Source organism: Elephantulus edwardii, unplaced genomic scaffold, assembly GCF_000299155.1.
Source record: "Elephantulus edwardii isolate Elephantulus edwardi_28Jun2011 unplaced genomic scaffold, EleEdw1.0 scaffold00234, whole genome shotgun sequence".
NCBI classification, from domain to species: domain Eukaryota; kingdom Metazoa; phylum Chordata; class Mammalia; order Macroscelidea; family Macroscelididae; genus Elephantulus; species Elephantulus edwardii.
The window spans coordinates 2,920,937-2,946,290 of NW_006399984.1; the positions used below are offsets into that span (position 1 = coordinate 2,920,937).

The window sequence follows — 25,354 nt, forward strand, 5'->3', positions numbered from 1 at the left end:
GACTGAGATATTTCACTCAGCATAATGTCCTCCAGGGTCACCATTTTGAATAATATTGCATGAGTTCCTTGTTTTTCAATGCAGCATAGTATTCCATTATGTGACTATACCACAGCTTCTCTATCCATTTGTCTGTTGATGGGCACTTGGATTCTTAAGCATATAACCAGTAACAGTAATTATACACACTTGCACAGACAATTGTGTTCATATGCTTACGTCACTGACGTATTCATACCACAAATTCACGTACTGACTCAACAACGAACAACTCATTCACAGATTCAAGTACTCAAACAAACCACTCAAGCATACAAAGACACACATATGCTCACTTCCATATGTACTCATACACTCATACAGTCACAATTAAGCAAATCATAAATAGAAACAAGAATAACACGCATAAATATGAAACACACAAAAACACTGGCATTGGACACATAAAGTCACATTTGTTTCTTCAAACAAGACAAGAATTGGATCTCCTTGGTGCCTACATGTCCATCCTCAGCTGGCAGTGTTTGTAGCAGGCCTCAGAAAATCTTAAGACTCATTGCCATCAAGTCAGAACTGACTCACTGCTGACCTGACAGAGGAGAGCTGTTAATTCAAAGACCACAATACTCTGAGGATTAGAATCTACCACTGGTTCTACAGGAGAAAGATGGGCAATCTCCTCCCATGAAATTTATAGCCTTAGAAAACATACACATACGTAGGAAACAAAAGCAGAAAGGGATATTGTGGTCTAGGGAGGAAAAGGGAAGCACATAGACAATACTGGCTCCCCAAGATCTTCTTATATATACTTCTTGACAGGAACACCCAGAACCTTCCTTGAGAAAACAGAGATGAGGAGGAAAACAAAAAATACTCACCGGTTGGTGGAGCCATTATAGCAGTAATTGGGTAGGAAGTCATAGTTGAGCTCCCAGAAAACATGGAGAGTGATTCTTCCATAGGGGGCTGACACATTGTGGTTGGCTTCGCGAAACATGGCATCAAAACTGTCTAGTGTCAGGTACTTGCTCAGCAGCTTGTGGGTCATGCGGTTTATTTCTAAGAGGCTGTCCAATTCCTAAAGAACCAGAACAGAACAGACTGGTTTTCTGCTTAACCATTCATACAGATTTTGGTAACACTTCCCTCATTAAACAACACTTTCCCCATCATTTTTCTGTGGTTCTGGTTAACAATTTATCATCATCCTAGCTTCTTCTTTCTGCCTTCTGAGCTCTACAAATGGACAAACGCTGCTCTCTGACCTTATATAGCTGATTGCTCTAAAGACTGCATACTTCTCAGATGTTACTATACACCTAGTACAACAATGTATAGAGGTTACTATACATTGAAAACTATCTTTTCTGGCCATTGTGTCAGCCCTCATAGGAGGCATGATCTCCAGCTACCTTAATTGCAGACATATGATCTTAAAATCATGTAATTGTACGGCAAATATTAAGTGAGTGTTTTCCACACTGGAAACAGCAATGATGGTGTTTAAGAGACACAGTAAAGACTGTGAAAGGAACCCTAAATATGAAGCCAGAGTTAAATATTTTGTTGCGGGATGATGGAAGGAAAAGCTGATTTGTAGCTCTTTTGAGATAAAGTTTGCTGGATGACTCAGGAAATCAGAGGCTTCTTGCATTTGTTGTTTTTGGACTTTCACTAATGAAGGAATTATGCCTTGTTAATATGGCTTGAGACTGTTGGACTAAGCCTGGATTTGCATTCTGTGATATTCTTTGCCTCTCCCACTCTCCAACCTATTTCCCCAATAAACCTCAAAACTCTGAGTAAAGTCTGTGAGTCTTGAAACAAACATCAGACAAAATAATTGGTAAGAACAGGTGCAGGAGCATGTAGTGGGGCATGACTGACTATTTAGCTATTTATATGGTAAAATGGACATTACTGATGGGGACATTTCCCTTTTTTTGATTATCTGTGCATGTGTGTGTGTGCCATCAAAACAGATCTGACTAGTACAGGAGGAGATTGCCCCTCCTTCTCCAGCACAGCATCTGTTGTATTCAAACCACGTACTTCTGGGATTGCAGTGCAGCTTCTTGCCACTAGGCCACCAGAGACAGTTCCTTTTTTTCCCCCCCCAAATTTTATTTTTATTATTTTATGTGTGTGTACTGTCAAATCAGATCTGACTAGTACAGGAGGAGATTGTTCGTCCTTCTCCAGCAGAGCATCTGGTGGATTCGAACCACGTACTTCTAGGATTGCAGTGCAGCTTCTTGCCACTAGGCCACCAGAGCTCACCGACAGTTCCCTTTTATAAAGTGGATACAAGTCAGACTCAGCCTTCCTCATGTTATCAACATCCCTTATACAACACCTTATAGATCCATTGTTTAGGTGAAGTGGTGCCACAGGTTTAGTTTAATTTTAGAGTTAGCGGATCTACCAGTCCCTGTCATAGCAGTAAACCTGGCCTTTTTGATGATTTTGAATTTTGTTCTATATATACATTACTCTATAGACCCTCTATTGAGATTCTTTTCAGAAAAGACAGTAGTAGGTACTCAGGCACCATCTAGTTCTTCTAAAAGTTGACATTAAAAAAAGACTATGTTAGGGCAATACATGGATTGCTTCACAACATCAAGAAAACAAAAATCCTCACCACTGGACCAACAGGAAATATCATAACACATGGACAAAAGACTTACGCACTCAATGACTATATCTTAATTGCATACACAATCAATACACTTGGTACCGACAGTAAGGAGATCATCAGTTATAATGGACTAGGAAAGTGTGTAGTCAGAGACCTTTCCAAATTATTGAGGCACAAAGACATCAATTTGAGGACTAAGCTGTGCCTGATTCAGGCCATGGTCTTTTCAGGCTATGCATATGAGAGCTAAATAATAAATAAGAATGACAGAAGATGCCTATTAACTATGGTGTTGGAGAAGAATACCAAATATCCTCCATGGACTGCCAAAAGAATAAATATGTTTTGGAGAAGGTATAGCCAGAGTGCTCCTCGGAGATAAAGATGACAAAGTCTCACATAATTTGGGAATGTAGCTAAAAGAGACTATTCCTTAGAGAGGAACATCTTGCTATGAAAGGTGGAGGGATAGCAAAAGAGAGGACAATCCTCAAGAGGATGGAATAACACAGTGACTGAAGCAATGCTCTGAAGCGTACTGGAGACTGTGAGGAAAGCACAGGATAGGGCAGGGGTGAGATCTGATGATCGATCATGAGGTTGCTGAAAGTTGAACTGAACTCAACAGCACCTAACAAAAATAAGAGCTCCTCCTAAAAACATGTCAAGGTACGTAAATTGAAAAGTCATCATCTTTTAAGTAATGATACCGTCAATTAGCACCATCACAATTCAAAGGCATCGACTATTCTTAAGTATATACATACTAATGCTTATTGCAGAACTTTACCTTATTGATAGCAGCATTATTTACAATAGCAAAGAGATGAAAACAACCCATGTATCAACATAAAAGGTCAAAGAAACTACGGTATATTCACACAATGTAGCTCACACTGGTGACCTACTGGGTAATGAATTGTGCCACGTAAAGACATGCAGTTAGAATCTACCAGCTGCTCTTCAGGAGAAAGAGAAATCTACTCCCCTATGGTTTAAAGTCTCTGACAATCTCACTGGAGGATCACCTATGAGTTGATCCCAACTCAATGTCACATGACAACAACAAAATAAAACAATTAAGAATTCAAAAAACACTGCATTACCATAGACAAATTTAGAAAAAAATTATGCTGAGTGGCCAATCTCAGTCATCAAGGGACTTTTAAAGGATAAGACCAGAATTACTCTATCTACTTACCTATTCAATCTGTATGCTGAGCAAATTATCGAAGAAGCTGGACTCTACTGAGGAGTGTGGCAACAGGATTGGTTAGAGACTCATCAATAACCTGTATTATGCAGATGATAAAACCTTGTTTGCTCCAAGTAAGGAGGACTTGAAGCACTTGTTGTTGCATACTATCAAGGAATGCAGCCTTCAGTATGGACTGCACCTCGTTATCAAGAAAACAAAGATTTTTATCACTGGAATGACAGACAAAAACATGATGGATGGAGTTGTTATGTGCCGTCGAGTCGCTTCTGACTCATAGGAACCCTATGTACAACAGCCCTAAACTCTGCTCTGCCCTGTGCCAATCGCACTGTCTCTGACATTCCCATCTCAATTACCCCAGTCACGGAATCAATGCACCTCATAGAGGGCCTTCCCGTTCTGGGCTGTCACTCCACCCTCCCAAGCACGATGTCCCTCTCCAAGGACCAGTCCCTCCTTACAACATGTCCAAAGTATGTTAGACGGAGCCTTAGAATCCTTCCCTGGTCCAAGGAGCCGCCTGGTTTAACCCTTTCCAGGATGAATCTGTTTTCCTAGCAGTCCACAGTAACCTCAATACTCTCCTCCAGCACCACAGCTCAAAGGCATCAATTCTCCTTATATCCTCCTTAGTCACTGTTCAATCTCTGATGCATTAACAGGTGATCACAAAGACCATGGCCTGTATCAGACTCACCTTAGTCTCTAGAGAGACACCATTGCTCTTCAGTACTTTGGAGAGGTCCCTAACAGGAAAGGAGACTGAAACTCTCAACAGTTTCATCTTGCTTAGATCAACAATTAACATCTTTGAAATCAGCAGTAAGGAAATAAGGAGATGCATTGTACTGGGAAAATCTGCAGTTAAGGACCTCTCCAAATAATTGAAGAGAAATGACGTCAGTTTGAGGATGAAGGTGCATCTGATTCAGGCCATAATCTTTTATATTAATTGCTACGCATCTGAGAGCTGGACAGTGAATAAGGATGACAGAAAAAGAATTGACGCCTTTCAGCTGCGGTGTTAGAGAAAAGCACTGAACCAAGAGAATAACCTTGGAGAGGGTGCAGCTGCAGTGTTCTTTGGAGACAAGAATGATGAGACATCACCTTAAATAAGTTAGGCATGTTGTTAGGAGGGGCTATTCCTTGGAGAAGGACATGACACTGGGAAGAGTGTAGCACTGGTGAAGGAGAGGAAGACCCTCAACTAGGTGGACTGACACGGTCATGGCAACTGCTGGAATGGGCTCTAATGTGTAAAGTGTGAAGACGGCACAGGATAGAAGAGCTGTTAGCTCTTTTGTTCATAGGGTCACTATGAGTCATACTCAACAGCACCTAACAACAACTAGAAAAGTAACAAAATATTCTTGAGTAGTTTATCAATTATGTGAAGGTAGGGAGAGAGGAGTAAAAAAGTAAATGGATAAACTGGGTGTAAGGAAAGATAAAATAAAGTAGAAGGTAGGTTGATAATGGTAATGAACTACACTAATCAACAATAACTAATATAAAACAAAATGCATTTAATAATTTTAAAAGCAGTTATTATTTGTAAATTATCAAATCAAATGACAAAAATACTAAAATAGAAAGAAAAAGTAAGAAGGAAGGTATCCTTGTGGATATAGACAATCACTAGCTAGTAGAAATGTTGGCAAGCAAATCTCAGTTGTTCACTAAATTTTCAATTACTGTTCAGAAAGCACCTAAATTATAGCTGAATAGATGCAATATAAATGTAAAAATCAATGACATTCTTAAAGATATGAAAAAAAAGAAAAAAAAAGACACAAAGTAATGTACAGTACCTCAATATTTTTATATTGATTATAAAACAAAATTAAAATATTTGCATATATGTTGTTGTTACATGCCGTCGAGTTGCTTGCGACTCATAGTGACCCTATGTACAACAGCCCTAAACTCCACTCTGTCCTGTGCCAATCGCACTGTCCCTGACACTCCCATCCCAATTATCCCAGTCACTGAATCAATCCACCTCATACAGGGCCTTCCTCTCCTGCGCTGTCCCTCCACCCTCCCAAGCATCATGTCCCTCTCCAAGAACCGGTCTCTCTTCACAACATGTCCAAAGTATGTTAGATGGAGCCTCTGAATCCTTGCCTACAAGGAGCCACCCGGTTTAACCCTTTCCAGGACAATTCTGTTTGTTTTCTTAGCAGTCCATGGTATTCTCAATACTCTTCTCCAGCACCACAGCTCAAAGGCATCAATTCTCCTTCTATCCTCCTTGGTCATTGTCCAACTCTCTGATGCATAACAGGTGATTGCGAAGACCATGGCCTGTATCAGACACACCTTAGTCTCCAGAGAGACACCATTGCTCTTCAGTACTTTAGAGAGGTCCCTAACAGCAGACTTTCCCATGGCAATGCGCCTTTTAATTTCCTGGCTGCTGGTGCCAAGACTGTTCACTACAGAGCCAAGCAAGCTAAAGCTGTGTACAATCTCAATCTCTTCACCATCCATCCTGATGCTGCCAATTGGTCCAGTGGTGAGAATCTTTGTCTTCTTGGCACTGTGCCTCAATCCATATTGTAGGCTGCAGTCCTTGACACTCTGCAGCAGGCGCTTCAGGTCCTCTTCAGTTTCAGCAAGCAGGGTTGTGTCATCTGCATAATGCAGATTGTTGATAAATCGTCCACCAATCTTGACCCCACATTTCTCCTATTAGAGCCCAGCCTCCCGGATAATCTGTTCTGCATATAGGTTGAAAAGGTATGGAGATAGGATGCATCCCTGGCATACGCCCTTCCCAATTTTGAACCATGCAGTGTTCCCTTGCTCTGTTCTGACGACTACCTCCTGGTCCAAGTATAAGTTTCGCATTAGAACGATCAAGTGTTTGGAGATTCCCATTATTCTCAGAGTCAGCCATAGTTTGTTATGATCTACACAGTCAAATGCCTTTGCATAGTTAATGAAACACAGATAGACATTCCTCTGCTATTCCCTGCTTTCAGCCAAGATCCATCTAACATCAGCTACAATAACCCTAGTGCCACGACCCCTTCTAAGCCCAGCCTGGACTTCTGGTAGTTCTCTGTTGATGTGCTGTTCCAGTCGTTTTTGGATAATTTTCAGTAAAATCTTGCTTGCATGTGAAATCAGTGAGACTGTTCTGTAGTTTCCACATTCTGTTGGGTCACCTTTCTTTGGGATAGGAACAAATATAGATCTCTTCCAGTCAGTTGGCCAAGTGGTTGTTCTCCAGATTTCTTGGCACAACTTGGTGAGCACATCCAGGGCAGCATCTGTTAACTGAAATATGTCAATTGGTATACCACTTATTCCTGGAGCCTTATTTTTTGCCATTTCCTTCAAAGCAGCCTGAACTTCTTCTTTCATCACCATAGGTTCTTGCTCATATGTTGTTTCATGAAATTCTTCTGTGTCTTCCAATTCCTTTCGATACAGTGACTCAGTATATTCTTTCCATCTTCTTTTAATACTTCCTGCATCATTTAACATTCTGCCGAAAGCATCCTTCATTATAGCAACTCGAGGTTTGAATTTGTTCTTCAGTTCCTTGAGCTTAAGAAATGCTGAGCGAGTTCGGCCCTTTTGATTTTCTGACTCCAACTCCTTGCACATTTCATTGTAATATTTTACTTTGTCATCCCGTGCTGCCTTTTGAAATCTTCTATTGCATATATGAGATAAATAAAATATATTTTTAATGTTGACTTAGCTTACTTCTTTTTACTCTTTAAACATCACTGAGAAATTTTACATGATGTACCTGATTTGCAATTGTTGCTGTCTAGGTCAAAATTATTTTAGTCAAAATCAAGCATAGATATTGTTATTGTTTTGTTAGATACCAATGAGTTGAGAATAACTCACAGCATCACTAGGAACAGAACTGAGCCCTGCCCATCCTCATCATCTCTGATATATTTGAGCCCACAGCTACAGTCACTGTGTCCTTCATCTTGTTAGGGGCATTTTTCTCTTTGGATTACCTTTCCAATCATGATGTCCTTTTCTAAGGAATAGTATCTCTTATAACATGCCCAAAGTATTTGAGAAAAAGCCTCACCATCTTTGCCTTCAAGGAGCATTCTGGCTACACTTTCCCCAAGATTTATCGATTTCTTCTTTTCTGAAGTACATGACGACCTTTTGATTTCTTGATGGTGTAGTCATTGAACTTTTGCAGGAACTATTTCAAGTCTTTCTCACTTTCAGCAGACAAGGCTGTGTCATCTTCGTAACACAGGCTGTTGATGGTTCTTCCTGATGCCACATTCATCTTCACAGAGTCCAGCTTCATTAATTATTTGCTCAGCATACAGACTGCAAGGTATGGAGGAAGATACACCCTTCCAATTTTAGAAAAGTACTTTTTTTTTAAATGGCCCTTGGTTTCTAAGAGCTAACTCTTCTGCAATCCTTCTGCCATTTTATCTGGACCTTCCTTTAGTCTCTTATCATCCCAACCTAACCCTACTGGATGGTCTTCACAGGGAATGATTCCTTAGTTTCTGGAGTCGACAGGCCTAAACTTTGTCTTATATGAAGTATCTAGAAGAACTGAGCAAAAGTTAACCTCTGTTGACCAAAAATGACAATGGACAGTGAGAAAACAAAACTGCTGCTGTTTTATGTCCCAGACTTTACTATGCCTCATAGCAGCCCTATGATTTAAACTTTTATACTTAGCCCCACATTTACTATGTGATTTTCTGTTTCATCTAGTCTTACTTTTCTCAGTGCCTTGGTTTAGGTATTTTCTGTATTTCAGTTCTCTAATCCTGTCTTCTCTGTCTAAACTGTTATAAAGTTATCAACTTCTTAAATTCAAACACTGTAACCTTCATTTTCAGAATATCTAATTCTTCATTATAAATCGTAATTCTCTAAAAACTTTCTTCTTTTTCTGTATTTTATCGATCTTTTTCTTCATTTTTTTGAGCATATTAATCATAATTGCTGGAAGTTCTGATATTCCACCCCCATTGTTGTGTACCACTGAATCAAATCTGACTGGCACAGGAGGAGATTGCCCCTCCTTATCCAGCAGAGCATCTGGTGGATTTCAACCACGTCACTTCAGGATTGCAGCACAGCTTCTTGCCACAAAGCTACCAGAGCTCCCTGAAGTTCTTATATTTTAACTCCAGTATTACCAAACTGACTGAAGTGATTTTTCTCCTGCTGTGACCCTGTAATTCATTCCCTATGAACAACTATTAGATTTTTATCAAATGTTGGTGACCTTATGGACAATGAGATAAAACCATTATGATTCACAGAATTTTCACTGGCTGATTTTCCATAAGGATAGCAGGCCTTTCTTCCTACACTTAGTCTATAAGTGCAGCTGCAATCTATTAAGTATCACATTAGCACTCAAGCCTTCAGGACAAACAGATGGTAGCTGTGCTTGAGGAGCAATGACTGGAATGTGAACTTTCAAATCAAAAGCAAAACTCTATCACTGAATGAGAATCAATACCTCCTATTTAATGCTAAATGCTGTATTTTTTTTTAGAGTCCAAAATAAACTTATTGTCATTTACTTGACGGTGATTCATAACAAAAGTGCCACTTGGTTTCCAAAGTTATAATATATACAGAACACCAATTCTTTCTCCTCTGAAGCAGCTCCTGGGTTCAAATTACTGACGTCTAATAGCTGAGCCTCTACATCTTGTGGTTCCTAACCTGTAGACTGTAATAGTCAAAGTGCTAGTCTATAGGCCTTTTATTGTAAGAACCACCTTCCCTCTGTAACTTGATTTGTGCCACTACTGGAACCTCTACTCGGAATATTATTGCTTGTTAATTTTTGACTCATGTACTTTTAACTTGTTAGTTAAATTTGTTAACTTGTTTAACTTGTTAGTTAAATTTTCAAGGATATGAACATGTATGGCTAAGCACAATTAATAACATTGCATCTAAATTCCAAAATCAATCTCCATAATAGTCTATGTGTTTCCTACTGCCAAAGGGGCCCTTTAGAGTAGTGAGAGAAGATCTTCACCCTGAAACCCACAGCGTCCCTTTGCAGCAGGAAGTAGCTAAGAGAATACGCCATCCCCTTTTCCTTATGAATCAGGGTGAAGTCTCTCTCAGGGAGGAGTGATAGGGAATGGCAAAGGGCACACTGACAAAGATTAATCAGAACTGGCTTTGACAAGCACTGTGGCAATTGGACAATTAAAACAGACATTCGGGGTGGGGGGGAAGAAGAACGAACTGGGGAGGAGGATAGAGAAAACAGTGCAACAATGAATGAATGAGAACCCAAAATCTCTGTAAATGTTCATTAAAACTAATAAAATTTAATAATAATTTTAAAAATTTTTTCTTTTTTTTCTTCTTAAAACGGCGGTTAGATGCCATTAAGTAGGTGGCAATGCCTTAACAAAAAAAAAAAAAAAAATTACTGACGTCTGAGCCTCTTCTAGCACTTAGAATTCATGCCCTGAAACATAGATCAGTTTGGAGGTGGATTACATGGGCCAATGGAGGACTCATTTGAGTTGAGAGTAGGCTACATTTGGGTCTGACTCTATCTCCAAGTTTCTCTCCAGGAAGCTTCCTACCAAAAAGCTTAAGAGATTTCTACCCCTCAATACCTAGGTATATAAGACATCTTTCCGTTTCTGGTGGTTTGATGGCTCAGATGTGCTACATAGCATCAGAATTTGGCATTTTCTCAAAGAGGACCTGGTTATGTCATTTAGCTAATGTCTGCACTACAATTTTTTCTATTCCTTCATCAAAGGCTGGCTTTCCTAGCCAGGTCGAAGCCCCTAATCTCTGAATTCCCCTATGGGAGAGTCCAGTCCTTCCTGACACACAGTTCCAGAAGGGTTTTTCCACCTGGATTCTGTATTTAAAATTTTTTTAAAATTCATTTTAATGAACATTTACATAGACTTTGGATTTCCATTCATTCATTATTGCATTTTTCTCCCTGCCCACACCTCCCCCACAATTCGCTCTTTTCTCTGAAACCTAAAAGAAAAATTCTTTCATTTTTATACAATCCCTCCCCCCAAGTCCATTCCATTACACAGCCTTCATTCTGGACTCCTGTCAAGAAAATAATACCTAATCACATACCGCTTTTAAACAGTTCTCTCCCTCATCTGTTTCAATGCAGTATACAATATTTATCCCCTCCTTCTCAGTCTCCCCTCAACCCCAGTGTCAGTCCCTTTTTACAAGTGGCTCCATGCAGTATTTGTCCTTTTGTGACTGAGATATTTCACCCAGCATAATGAACTCCAGGGTCATCCATTTTGTATAATATTTCATATGTTCTTTGTTTTTCAATGCAGCATAGTATTCTATTATGTGAATATACCAGAGCTTCTCTATCCATTCATTTGTTGATGGTCACTTAGGTTGTTTCCAACTCCTTGCTATTGTGAACAAAGCTCCATGGGTGTGCATGTATTTGCTTGGGTGGCAGTTACCGTTTCTTTATGGTAAATTCCCAGTAGTGGAAATGCTCGATCAAATGGTTTTTCACCGTTTTACACTTCCACCAACAGTGAGTAAGACTGTTTATGTTGTGGATTAGGACTTCTAGAGTTCTTCCAAGCTTTTCTTTAATGAAGTTTATAGTCCTTGGTTTTAATCCTAGGTCCATAATCCACTTAGAATTGGTTTTTGTGTATGGAGTGAGGTGTGAATCTTGCTTGAGTTTTCTGCAGACAGTTTTCCAATTTTGCCAGCACCACTTGGTAAAAAGGCTATCATTTCCCCACTTAACTGATTTCATCTCCTTGTCAAAAATGAGTTGACCATAGGCAGATGGACTGATTTGTGGATTCACAATTCTAGTCCATGGATCAATGTGTCTGTCACTATACCAGTACAATGCTGTCTTGACCACCATGGCAGTGTAGTAGGATTTGAAATCAGGAAATGAGATGCCTCCTACCTTGTTTCTCTTTTTAAGGAGTGTTTTGATTATTCTGGGCCTCTTACCGTTCCAAGATGGATCTAGAAATGGCCTTTTTAACTGTGAAAGCGACTCCAATTTCTTCTCACCTTTTTATCCCCTGCCAGCATAGTAGATCATATGATCATGGGATTCAAAATGTCCCATGCCAATCCATCTCATTTTGTTAATACCTAATAAGACAATATTTATGAGTTTCATTTCTTTCTTAACAATGTCTAGTTTTCCTGCATGCTTCTCACATTCCGCATACCAATTATTAATTTCTTCTTACAGCTGTTCCTCCCCCTTTGTGTTTCCAAATTTGAATTCTCAGCCTCAGAGTAGACTAACAGATATGGCAATTAAGTGTGCTCTACTGTACACAGGGTTTTCAAAGGCCTATTATATTTCAGAAATGGATGTCCAATTCTTCTTCCAGGCACGTTATTAGGAGGGGCTATTCCTTGGAAATGGACATCATGCTTGGAAAGGTGGAGGGTCAGTGAGGAGAAAGGGCCTGCCTCAACGAGATGGACTGACATCGTGATTGCAGCAATGGGATCAAATGTGTAAGGACTTTTGAGGATAGCACAGGACACAGATTAGATCTGTTGTTCATCAGGTTGCTACGAGTAATACTCAATGGCACCTTACAACAACATATGTGTGAAAGCTGAACAATGAATAAGGAAGGTCAATGGAGAATTTATGCCTCTGAACTGTGAGTTGGCAAAGACTACTGAATATACTATCAACTGTCAATAGAATAATCAAAACTCTCTTGGAAGTACAGCCAGAATGTTCTTTGGAAGTGAGGATAACACTGAGTCTTCGTCTCACATATTTTGGGCACATTATCAAAAAGGGGAGTCTCTAGAGGACAGGCATTATGTTTGGGAGAGGATCAGGACAGGAGAGGAAGATACACAACAAGAAGAACTAACACAATGACTACAACAGGCTTAAGTACATGAGGGACTTTAAGGGAGGTGGAGGACTGGGCAAGGTTTTTTTCTATTTTAGATAGAAGTGCTATGAATTAGAGCCAACTCAATGGCAAAGAGCAACAATTAGAGTACTTATCTTGACTAAATTTTGTCCTTCCATCAACAAAAAGCTTTTCCACAATTTTGTACTTACGTGTGCACTAAAGTTTGTAGATTTCTTTGTTTATTATCACATTAGATTCATTTCTAAAGACTTTTTGAGTTTTTTTAAAAAAAATTATGTACAAGGATATAGTCACATCATTGAATTAAGTACCTATCTTGCCACAGTTAAGAATATTTTGTTCAAGATTATAATATTAAATTATAACTGTTCTCTGCTAAACACTTAGAAAAGAATGAACATTTTTATAAGAACAATACAAAACAAAGATTATAACCATTCTTAAAAATCAATTCAGAATTGTGAAGATCAAGATTAAATGCTATTAATAAAATAAAAAACTCAAGATATGATAATCTCAGTGCTTTTTTATTTTTCTATACTTGTGATGTATTGTATTGTGTGCCATCAAGTCAGAACTGACTCATAGCTGACCTTCCAGCAGATTTTCAGAGGCTATAAATCACACAAGAAGAGAATGCCCATCTTCTTCCACAAAGCAGCTAGTAGATCCAAACCACAGGCCTCAAGGTTGACAGCATAACTTCACCAGAACTAGATTTTATCAATAAGAACAAAAATAAAACTAGACCCTGTCCTTGTGTCTTACAAAATCTGCTGAGCCTTATAAAAGGGGTGAGTACTTACAACAATTGATGTCAAGTCTTCACTTTCAAATCTGCCAATTGCCAGTTCCAAAGACTTATACATAGCTGCTGAGACACGCTGTGTAATCAGACGGTTGAGGTCTATTGACCGGCCAAGGAGCTAAGGAGAAGAGTGAAGATGTCAGAGCAAGAGCAGAAAAATTTAAACACAGTAACATCAAAGCAAAGAATAATTCTACCCAAAAAAATCTATTCCAAAAGATTTTTTTTTCCTTTCCGGTTTGATTACAAAGTTTATATGTGTTGTGCTTCACGCTATTCTTCATTCACATTGTGTTTCATACAATCATTCTCAAGTAGAAAGTTATATAAAATTAATCACCATTGGACCTTGCCCTTCATGACCCTGTCTTTTCATCTGGATCTTTTCCATTTCCTTCACCCCTTCCCTCCAACCACCAAACGTGCAACACTTAAAAAAAAAAAAAGTTCTTTATATAGGTAACAGTGAACAGAACTGTCTACCCTCCCACCCCAAAGTTAAGTCTATGTCATGATCACCTGTTACCTATGAATGGGATTTCAGGGCCTTTGCAAATGTTGATAAGTATCTTGAGGTTAAGATTATTCTGAAGTTATATGGCTCCTAAATTCATTATATGAGCAAGGCAGAGGGAGCTTTGGAACAAAATGAGAATAAGACAGAGGCAGAGACAGAAATTGGGCTGCCACAAACTAAAGAACATCAGAAACTACCAGAAACTAGAAAACCTAAAGGATTCTCCTCTAGCATCTTTAAAGGTTCCTCTTGCAGGCTCTGCTAATACCCTGATTTTGCATTTCTTGTCACAAAAACTAGGAAAGAATAAATTTCTATGGTTTTAAGCCACCCATTTGTTGGTAATCTGCCACAGTAATCCTAGAAACAAATACAAATATTAGTACTATAAAGTGGAATATTGCTGTAACAAAGAACTAAACACACAGAAGTAACTGTAAAATTGGGTAATTTGCAGAGGTTTGAATTTTGAGAAGCATGATTGAAAAGCTTAGCACAGTGACCAGAACATTGATAGAATTATGGACATTACATACATTGCAGGTGAAACTTTTGAAAGAACTGGTTGAATAGTAAATATACAATAAAAGATGATCATTGGTACATAGTAGATTAAATATGTTCTCTAATTGTGTGTAAAGCAAAGTTTCAAAGCAATGAACTGGGTTACTGATTTGAGAAGATTTCCAATCAAGGTGGAAGGTGAAAAGTTACTCTTTGCTTCTTGGTTTCTCCTTGCTATTTACAGTAAAATGAAAGGAGAGAGAGATAGAGAAAGATTAAAAACAAACAACAACTAGAACTTTCTAATTCTGAAAATTATCAGTCTATCCAGATTGCAAAAAAGTTTAAGTAGGTTCTAAGGAAAAGATCAATGCTGAAGAAATGAAGCATGTAGATTATGGATCCAATCAACTATCTTAGCAGAAATCAAAAACCCAAATGAGGTAGACAGGAGAGATCTATGAAGGATGGTTGCTGTTAGTGTAGGTCACAGAGGCTTGGTAAGTTCTGTTGTGCAGAGCAGAATTCTGAGGGTTTTCAAGCTTGTGATCTTTTAGGAAGCAGATTGCCAGATGTGTCTTCCGAGGCGTCTTTAGGTGATCTCCACCAATTCTGCTAGAAGTCCATTACCTAAACATTTATGTCACCAAGGATTCTCAACAGCATAGACCTCCATAAAATTGTACAGGTGACTGAGAATCCTTTTAAGAATGGTAATGTCACCAGGAAAACGCAAGTGTGGACTGAAGGGGACAGAAAGGTGAAATAACCCATCATTGTTTCTGTAAAAATTTAAATGCAGGAAATAGATGATAAAGCCACCAAGCTACACATATATGCTATCATTCATGAAAAAGAAAACCCCAGGGCTAGAGATACAGTGGCAGAGGCAGGGCCAAGGAGACTGACCCAAAGACCCACAAAAGATTATTTTTGAAGTTCAACAGAATTTTCTCTGATGGGTTTTCATGGCAAAAATCTACACTACAATCTCTAAGGCAGGTGTTTTGAATTCACCAGTTGCTCCACGGGAGGATGGGCACTCTCCTCCCATATGATTAACTGCCTCTGAAAACCCAAAAGAGGGACAGCTAAGAGTTGGTTCCAACTCGATGGCACACAACAAGAGGACTTATGACTCCATTTTCCCTTCTAATTTCTTCCTAGGAACAGGACTCCTCATCAGGTTTCCAAGGAAATGTATCTTTGCAGGCAGAAAGAGACTGTCTCATCTTTATCTTACACAGCACCTAGTGGATTTCAACCATCAACCTTTCTTTCAAATGGCAATCTTAAACGAAGTATAGTATGCTACCAGGGGTCCTTTAACACTGAGTTAAATGATGAGATATAGAATTTTCTGAATGAATATTTAGTGAGATTTTGGATTTGGAAGTGAAGGTGGAATAAGTTAAGACTGTTGTAAATACTGGACTTCTTACATGTAAAATAGCTGTGAGTTTTCAAGGTGGGGAAGTGTTAGAGGGCAGATCACAGTGGATTAAATTAAGTCTCTCATTATAAGAAAAAGAAAGAGCTGACACTGACAGGGCAATGCCATATAAAAACGGAGGCAAAGATTAGAGCTATACTGTCACAAGTCAAGGGACAACAAATATCAGCAGAAATGAGAAGAGGCAAGGATTCTCCCATTGAGCCTTCAGAAGGAAGAGACCTCTGTATATATCTAGGTTTTAGAGTTCAGTGTCCAGAACAGAATAAATTCATATTATCTTAAACCACCAGAAGCTTAAGGCAATCTAACACAGAGGCCATAAAAAAATTAATACAGAATGATAAAAAACTAAATACTAGATGAAATTTTATTTATAAATGAGTTATGACAAAATACCTGACCTGCCTTAAGTTGTGATTTTAGGAGACTCAATCTCAAGGCTTTTGTAGCATCTCTTAAATTTACATTTAAATGATGGCAGAAAGCCCAGGACTTAACAGACACCTAAAAGAATGTGACTGTCAATCATCACAATCCTTGTTTTGGTGTTTGGGACCACTTATTCCACATATTGTTGTTGCTGTGTGCCATCAAGTCATCTGTAACTTATAGTAACCCTATATACAAGAGCTCTAAATCCTGCTCTATCCTGTGCCAATCTTATTATCTGACACACCTACCCTTATTATCTCGGTCAGTGAATGAATCCATCTCATCAAGGGTCTTCCTCTCTTGCATTATCCTTCCACTCTCCCAAGAATGACAACCCTCTCCAAGGACTGGTCCCTCCTTGCAACATACACCCAAAGTATGACAGACAAAGTTTCAGCATCTTTGTCTCCAAGTAGCAGCCTGGTCTCACCCTCTCTAGGACAACCTTGTTTGTTCTCCTAGCAGTCTATGGCATATTCAATACTCTTCTCCAGTACCACAGCTGAAAGGCATCAGTTCTCTTTCTACAATCCCTAGTCATTATCCAGCTCTCTGATATATAGAAAACAATCACAAAGACTGGATTAAGCACATCTTAGTCTCCAGACTGACATCGTTGCTCTTCAGTACTATGGATATGTCCCTGATAGCCGACTTTCTCAGAGCAATTTGTCTCTTGACTTCCTGGCTGCTGGTACTAAGAGTGTTGACAATCTCTTCACAATCTATCATGATGCTGCCAACAGGCCCGGTGGTGAGAATCTTTTATTTTCATGGTGTTGAACTTCAATCCATATTGAAGGCTACAATCCTTGACCTTCTGCAGCAAGCACTTCACGTCCTGCTCAGTTTTGGCAAGCAGGGTTGTGTCATCTGCATAACACAGATAGTTGATGAGTCTTACTCCAATCCTGATACATTTCTCCTCACAGAGCCCAGCCTCCCAGATAATCTGTTCTGCATATAGATTGAAAAGGTATGGAGAAAGGACATACCTATATAGGCATACCCCCTTCCCGATTTTGAACCATGCAGTAGTTCTATGCTCTGTTCTGACGACGGCGGCCTCCTGGTCCAAGTATACGTTTCTTATAAGCACAATCAAGTGTTTCGGGATTCCTATTCTTCTCAGAGTCAGCCACAGTTTGTTATGGTCCACACAGTCAAACGCCTTTGCATAATCAATGAAGCACAGACAGACATTCCTCTGGTACTCCCTGCTTTCCACCAAGATACATTTAACATTAGCTATAATATCCCTAGTATCATGGCCTCTCCTAAACCCAGCCTGAACTTCTGGCAGTTCTCTGCTGATGTGCTGCTGTAGTTATATTTGGATAAAATTCAGCAGAATCTTGCTTGCATGTGATATTAATTCCACATAAAGAGGCCTAAATACTCCTAACCTTCATAGGCTTTTCCATGACAAAACCACTCCATCCGTTGCAGAGTTCTAAGAACATTAACTGCATTGCAGCATTACTTTATTTTTTCCTAATACGTGGGAAAGTTTACAAATCATATTGCTTTTCATTCAATCATTCATTCACATTTTGCTCTATAACACTAATTACAATGTCTCATGAAATGGAAATATTCTTTTAAGAGTGTGTGTGTGTGTGTGTGTGTGTGTGTGTGTGTGTGTATATATATATAGTAAAAGTGCTGATGAATATAGGTTCCAATATTACGTATATTTAGATTATCATTATCATCTCACAACCATCAAGTCAGAACCAGTTCATAGATGAGCCTCCAGAGGGTTTTCAGAAGTTGTTAACACAGAGGTGGCTGCTGTTCTTGCTCCCTTGGAAATACTGGTGGATTTGAACTACCGAAGAGTTGTCACCGTTGGATTACCAGTGCAATTCCTTATGTGCTATGCCACCAGAGTTCCAAGGTTATGTTTCAATAGTAAAATTACGTGGAATATTTCATAACAGTTTTCTCTATTTTCCTAACATTTTGTGTGACCGTAATGAGTTTAAATTAGCATATACATATTATAAAGGTACCCCAATGGCAAAGTAATAGAAGCACTCACTGATGTCATTTAAATACATCAGCTAATCCAGAACAAAGATGTGTCAGTTAGCTCCTATCAATATTTACAACTCTGGAAACCCTTTGAAGCAATTCAACCCTGTCCCATAAGCCTTAGTTGGAATCAATTTGATAGCAGTCAGTTTGAGGTTTATATGTTTTTACTTTTTAAGGAACAAAAATAAGTACTATTTATTTTCTAGTTTTTTATGTTGGGCAGGAGAAACCTTGTATCTGACATTACAGTAGTTAATGAGAATTCTCATCTTCCTTGTTTTAAAGCATCTGACACTTAAGCTCAGGAAGGACCTATGTGTGCTGTAGCACAGATAGGAGAGGATGAAGAATGACAACAGGAAATGTTTCTTAGTCTTCCTTCATGTTTTCTTTCATGATCACACGACACGATAATCAAGTATATGCAAGTGGCCATCCAAGGCAACAGCAACTGATTTATATTCACCTAGAGGAATAGAGGAAGAAAGACAGAAACAGGTAGAAGACAGAGAAGGAAGTTAATTATCTAATTGCCTCTCCATGAACAACAATTTCCTTTGCTATGAAATTAAAAGATGTTTTGATTAAATCGTCTTTAAAAGAAACCAGCTTTAAAATGGGTTTCAAGTTCATATAGATTCTATATTTCCAGGAGTTATGGAGTTTGGGTAAACCCTAAAAATTACTTTAGATATATTTAAAACTTAAGCCAAAAAATATTTCATAGTCTTCTAAACACAAACAACAGTTTAGCTTAACTAGTCAAAAAATATGCCTAATTTTGAATGAAGATCATGTTCTTTAAGAACTATCTGCATGTGACCAAATTAAGAATACTTCAGAAGAGTAACTGAAATCTTCGAGGGCAGTGACTTTATGTTAATAGATAAGGAACACCTAACAAAAAGAAGATGGAAAGGTTGCAGAATGTGGAATATAATCATTGTCACTAAATGGTAGATGTAGAAAATATTCACTTGGTCTATGTTCTGCTGTCTGTATTATCAAAACCAACAAAATAGCTTTTTTAGAAAGTGAAAGGAAGAACCTGGTTGACTAAAAAGATTCAACATTCTGAACGTATGCTACACTGTTTTACTCTAAGGGATATTTTCACTAACCTGCACATGCCTCTGTTTGAGTAATGTCTCGTAACGGTTGGATGGTGGGAGATGGATCATTGCTCCTTGATTCTTGCATTCTGATCGTAACCGTTTATCAAGAAGTAAACTATTAAAGAGGAAATTTTTTAAACACTATAAATTTTAATGGAAATAATAAGTTACCAAAGATTTTGTATCAAAATCACAAACTACTTAAACAGCATTTTAGATAAATTAATAATGTTTGCCTGGATCATTATGCTCTTTTAAAGAAATATATATATATGAAATAAAATTAACAATATTAACTCTACATCACAGATAAGACCTTTAAAGGGTAGAATGTACAAATTAACAGTAGTGAAACAATATGAGCAGAGATAGTGAGATTGGTGACAAATGTGAAATAAGTGTAATCAGTAACAATGAGCTGTACAGACAAAATTACTGAATGATTGTATGTTTGTGTATACACTTAAACAAACAAACCACTCACTCACCTTCCTGCCATAACTTTGTAATATGCAAATATCTGATCTGCCAGCTTGTAAACAAATTGGTCAAAACAAAGATTCACCTAAATAAAGACAAAGAACACCTTAGATTATAATGCCTAGAATTAAGGCCATACTAACAGTGTTGTATCTTAGGGCAACTAATGGAGCCTATTCTAAGAAAACAACAGTAGAACCAATATAAAAATACAATAATAAATTAGGTAAGTTGTTTATGTGATGACCGTTACCTATTTTGTTCTTAGGTACTCTCAAGTCTACTGTTAAAGTGACCCAATTAACAAGAGATCAAAATCTTGTCCTACGCTGTGTCCTCCTTACACTTTCCACCACGCTTGAGCCCACTCTTACAGACACTGTATCAATTCATTTTATTAAGGCTCTTCCCCTCTTTCATTGACCTACTATCTATCCCAGCATAATGTCTTTTTCCATAGTCTGATACATCTTGATAACAAGGCCAAAGTATGTGACATCAAGTTTTATCATCCTTGCCTCTAACGAGCACCTGAGCTTCACCTTTCCTTGTTTGTTCTTTTGGCAATCTAGTAGATATTCAGTACTCTTCCCAATTATTTAGAGCAAACAAAAATTAAATAGGTAGCTCTGGTGGTTAAGTGGGAAGGAGTTGCGCTGCTAACTGAAAAGCACGTGGTATGAATCCATCAGCTCCATGGGAAAAGAAGGGCAATATCCTCCCACGTGATTTAGTGCCTCTGAAAAACCATGGAGGGTTAGCTATGAGTCAGTTTCAATTCAATAGTACATAACAACAAACATTAAAACTAAAGATAGGAAATAGATTGGTTTTATTCTTTTAATTAAATCTAAGACTCAGTTTCATACTGTATTTATAATATACAGCAGGTAAAACTGTGAACTCTTGATTTGGTAAAGAAGCAGAATAAAACAACATGGTAAATAAAACAACAGAGCTAAGTGTGGAGAACTCATCAAAACAAAGCCCTCAAGGTATTTCAATAAAGTTCTTGTGAGGCAGCATGTTGGTGATAATCAAGTTTACATCTTTATTTAGAATTCCTGGAACTAAGTATAAATAATTTAATAGTAAGAGGGAAGAATGACTTAACATATTGTTATAAAATCCAGCCCTCACCTCAGCTTCTATCTCGTCATAGAGGAACTGCTTGTTGAACCTGGTGAGGGCATAGTGAGCACTGTCGTTGTACAAGTCAAGAGAGTAGAGCACATACCTGTGGAAGGGATGGCTGTCACTTGTTGTTCAAAACCAAGCCACAGCAGGGAATTCTCACCTCTAAAAGATTTCCAACTCCTTAAAAACAGTTTTATTCTTTTCTCTATCACATGAGAGAATATTGTCATTTCTATCAATCAACTCTGTCCTCTTTCCAAAATGGCATGGTGGTACCAAGAGACATAGAAGTGCCATGATGGGCCTGTGTGGGCTTGACAAGCCTACTCCCCCAGAAAACAGCACTCCCGCCCAACCCCCCAAACCCCCCTGCCACCTCCCCAGGAGTCACTCATCCATCTGTTTGGGCTACACACAAGGTATCTTCCAAGTATACCAGGCATCAACACAAACGATCTCCTCCATTTAAACTTTTTCATAAGTATGTTGTGTGTTTTGTTTTTGTTGTTGTGTACCATCGAGCCAGATCAGACAGGCATGGAGGAGCTTGCCCCTACTTCTCTAGCTGAACATCTGGTGGATTTGAACCGCGAGCCTTTGGGATTGCAGCACAGCTTCTTACCCACTAGGCCACCAGAGCTCCTTGTATGTTGTATTTTTACAGTAACAAAACTCAGTATTTTCTCATATCAAAAAAATGAATGTATACTTAAAAGGGGGAAATGTATAATGATTGCAGACAGGGGTGTGTTCCATCACTGGCTCATGGACAAAAGGCCCTCTTCCTGGGGGACTGTGTCAGGAGAAAAGGCAGCTTCTCTCTGGGAGACCCTGTCAGATTTGACACTCAACCTTGGGCTCTTGTGATGGGTTGATAGGCCCTTTCTATCCTGGAGGAGAGAGCCCACATAAACCAGACAGGATCAAACAAAATTAAAACCCCAACCACAAAAACTTAACATGCGGTCTTCACATCACTCCAAATGAAGCCCTTGGATGACAGAACTGTCATTATCCTTGGCCACCAGCAGGTTAGGCTCTAGCTCAGCTGAGCACTCACTCACAACCCACCCTACACACATTCCCCACACACCCACCCATGTAACAGATTAGGCTCCATCGGCTCAGCTAAGCACTGACACTCCCCATGCAGCAGGTTAGGCTCTGTAAGGTCAGATGAGCACTGACACCATAGCCCCCATGCAGCAGGTTAGGCTCCTTCGTCTCAGCTGAGCACTGACATTCCCCATGCAGCAGGTTAGGCTCAGTAAGATCAGCTGAGCACTGACATCCCCCATGCCCAGAGCAAGATGCTCTTCTTCCCACTTCTAGAAGACCAGCCCTTTGGCTCCTCAGTTTGTCTGCCAGAGGGCATTCAAGTTTTGAATACTTTTCATTTCATGGCCTTCATATTTTTAATGACTTTGTCCTTCTCTACAAAGAAAATCTACTTAATTAACAATTGCTTCCCCACATCTAGATAGATCGGAGGTCCTGACCCAATAAGAGAGCAGGTCACAGAGGTGGCAGGCAACTGGACACTCCTCCATCCTAGGACCACTGAGATGCTGGTGATAGCTCAGGCAAGAGCCAGCATCCAAACTTCACACTCTGACTCCTTTGTCCTGCCCGGCGACCTACTGTCTGGCATAAAGTAGAAACACACAGTCTGGATTCCTGGTTTCAGATTAAAGCCAAGAAACTTGTTACACTTAATAATCTTCAAAATGTTACCTTTTAAATAAGAATCTATTAATAGCCCAGTCCTATTTACCACCTCCCAGTTTCAATGTACCCTCAAGCTCTCATTAATCATCATAACAAAAGAGACCAATCCCAGAAGACATGCCCCACTCCCCCCTTCCCAAGATGCTCACTCCATCATCGATGCCTCTTTGGTTTCTAGAATGTGGTCTGTCAGGATCCAGGGCATGGACATTTCAATGGGAAACTGGATTCGCCTGCCCATTGTCAGCTCCAAGAAGAACTCTCTGAACCACAGTTGCGAGAGGTCACAGCACTGCTGCAGTGTCTCTATAAGTATTCAAAAAACATCATGTTAATCTCTCGAGGCAGAATGAAACTCAGAAAAGGTAAATGCCCCAACTACATATGGTGGGCATAAATACTGGGGTGGCTACTAGGAATACGAAGGAATTGTGTGCACAAGCGAGCCACCTTCAGCCACACAGGCACCCTCATGGACAGACAGCATCCAGACCCAGAGGGACTGCACACTGTAAAGGTGTCGGACATACAGCCCTGTGCACTTGTGACAAACACCTCTTCAACCCCACCATGCCCTCAACAGGACTGTGTGAAACAAAATAGTTTTAAATGGGGGTCGGGGAGGGGGATGAAGCTCTTTTATGTAGGAAAGAATCAATCTTATGACCTCCCATCATAAGAATAGCCAGTAAAAGATTAATGATAAAACACAGGCACTTTCCACCCCCCTAAAAAATGTATCAACTCTTTCAGAGTTAAAGAACAAATGTGCCACTTTCTATTTCAGGGCCTGCAGCTTGGCCTTGGGCCCCTTATGAAAGGAATTCACAAACAGGCAAGAAAGAGGCCTCTTGCTGTGAACAAGATCAGCGGACACAGATGTTGTAGTAACATGCAAACATACACAAAGATAGTGAGCATGACCCAGCACAGGTTAGTGTGGCGAGGAGCCCATGACACCTCCGCATCTGTGGGTCAGTCCCATCTTTGCTAGGGGTACCATTTCTAGGCTTTCTAGTTTTGCTTCTAGACATAGGCAATAGGTTATGTACATCTTTGTTTGTGGTCATCTCAACTCTGTGGCCTATTCTTCTAAGAGCCACACTACTATTGAGGCCACACACAGCAAAGCCAGAAATTTCTACCCACCATGTACAGTCATGGTCCCAAATGAGTGGGTCAGGAACCTGCACAGGTGGTCAAGCATTCCATGAATTAGCAGTGTTAGAGTATGTAGCCAGGTGCCAACTATCAGTATCTCTTACCACTGAAATTTATCAAGTGAGTGTAGAAGAATGACTCTCGATGAAATTTTTCTATGTCCAATATGGTAGGCCCCTCAAGGCTACTTCTCAAGGTTTTCTTGGAACCACTTTTGTCTGCAATGAGGGATTCTAGCATAGTTCTCACCATGTAAAGCTGCATTATCCAAGAAAACATTTATGGGGGAGAAAATACATGGTACATTAGTCACGCTAAACTCAGAAAACTCTCCAGAGAAGGACTGCTCCGCTACATCCTGACCAGTCCTTGAGTCGGGTGGGAGAGAGCTGCACAGGACAGCACCCAGGCCAGCCAGTCTGGCTCCTCCTCCAAGGACCAGCACCTATTAAATGGACAGCCAGGAGAAACAACTTGTAGCGGAACAGTTCACCTCTGAACGTCTTCAATAACAACAAAAGAGCAAATGAAGTTATGTCTTACCACCAAAGGTTAAAAGAGGCGGATACATGTAGGACTGCCTCAGAAACGCGTTTACCACATGCAAGAGCCTTTCCATCCCCAAAGACTTGAGCTGCCACAACAGCTCAGCAGAGCTCAAGGACTCTGCCATAGTTCGCACCATGTAGAGCTAGACACCAACAGACAGGGAGAGGCAGGAGAGAGTCGTTAGTGACAACACACACTCACATACACAAGAGCAGACACGGATTGAGGGCAGGGAGGATGGTGCCAAACCTACAGGGGCATGCCCCAAGAGGACAGCAATACCCGTCTTCTAGACTTTTGAGAAGTTTCACATAAAATGAGTAATGTGATTTGCTGCTGTTTTTGTAAATGCTTCATGAACAAGATTATAAAAGAAGAGAAAAGTAAAAAGTACCAGGTCCCAAAACAGGAGAGAAAGGTAGTATATTAAATGCAGCTGTGAAAGACAGGGAGAAATGTTCAGAGGAGGGGGAAAAAAACACAACCCTCTGGTGTCTCAAATCATACACGAAAGTAACACTTTTCATTTCTAATCTTACAGTTTAACACTTTCAGGGCAATGTAAAAATCGTAATAACACTTACACATGAATGAAGAAACAGTATAAATACACACACACACACACACACACACACACACACACACACACAGATTTTTGACCTACATTTTTGAGACA

At 39.5% G+C, this 25,354-nt stretch overlaps 1 protein-coding gene across 1 annotated transcript in view; it reads right to left on the reverse strand.

Annotated features, from left to right (window-relative positions):
- CYFIP1 (cytoplasmic FMR1 interacting protein 1) overlaps positions 1-25,354 on the reverse strand; it is a 206,542-nt gene that overhangs the window by 114,801 nt on the left and 66,387 nt on the right. Inside the window, exons 16-22 of the mRNA XM_006898595.1 lie at positions 24,673-24,820; positions 23,118-23,274; positions 21,244-21,340; positions 20,112-20,188; positions 19,630-19,738; positions 13,558-13,677; positions 882-1,081 (exon numbers count right to left, since the gene is read on the reverse strand). Of these exons, the coding sequence (XP_006898657.1) occupies positions 882-1,081; positions 13,558-13,677; positions 19,630-19,738; positions 20,112-20,188; positions 21,244-21,340; positions 23,118-23,274; positions 24,673-24,820 (908 nt within the window). The remainder of the gene's footprint in view (positions 1-881; positions 1,082-13,557; positions 13,678-19,629; positions 19,739-20,111; positions 20,189-21,243; positions 21,341-23,117; positions 23,275-24,672; positions 24,821-25,354) is intronic.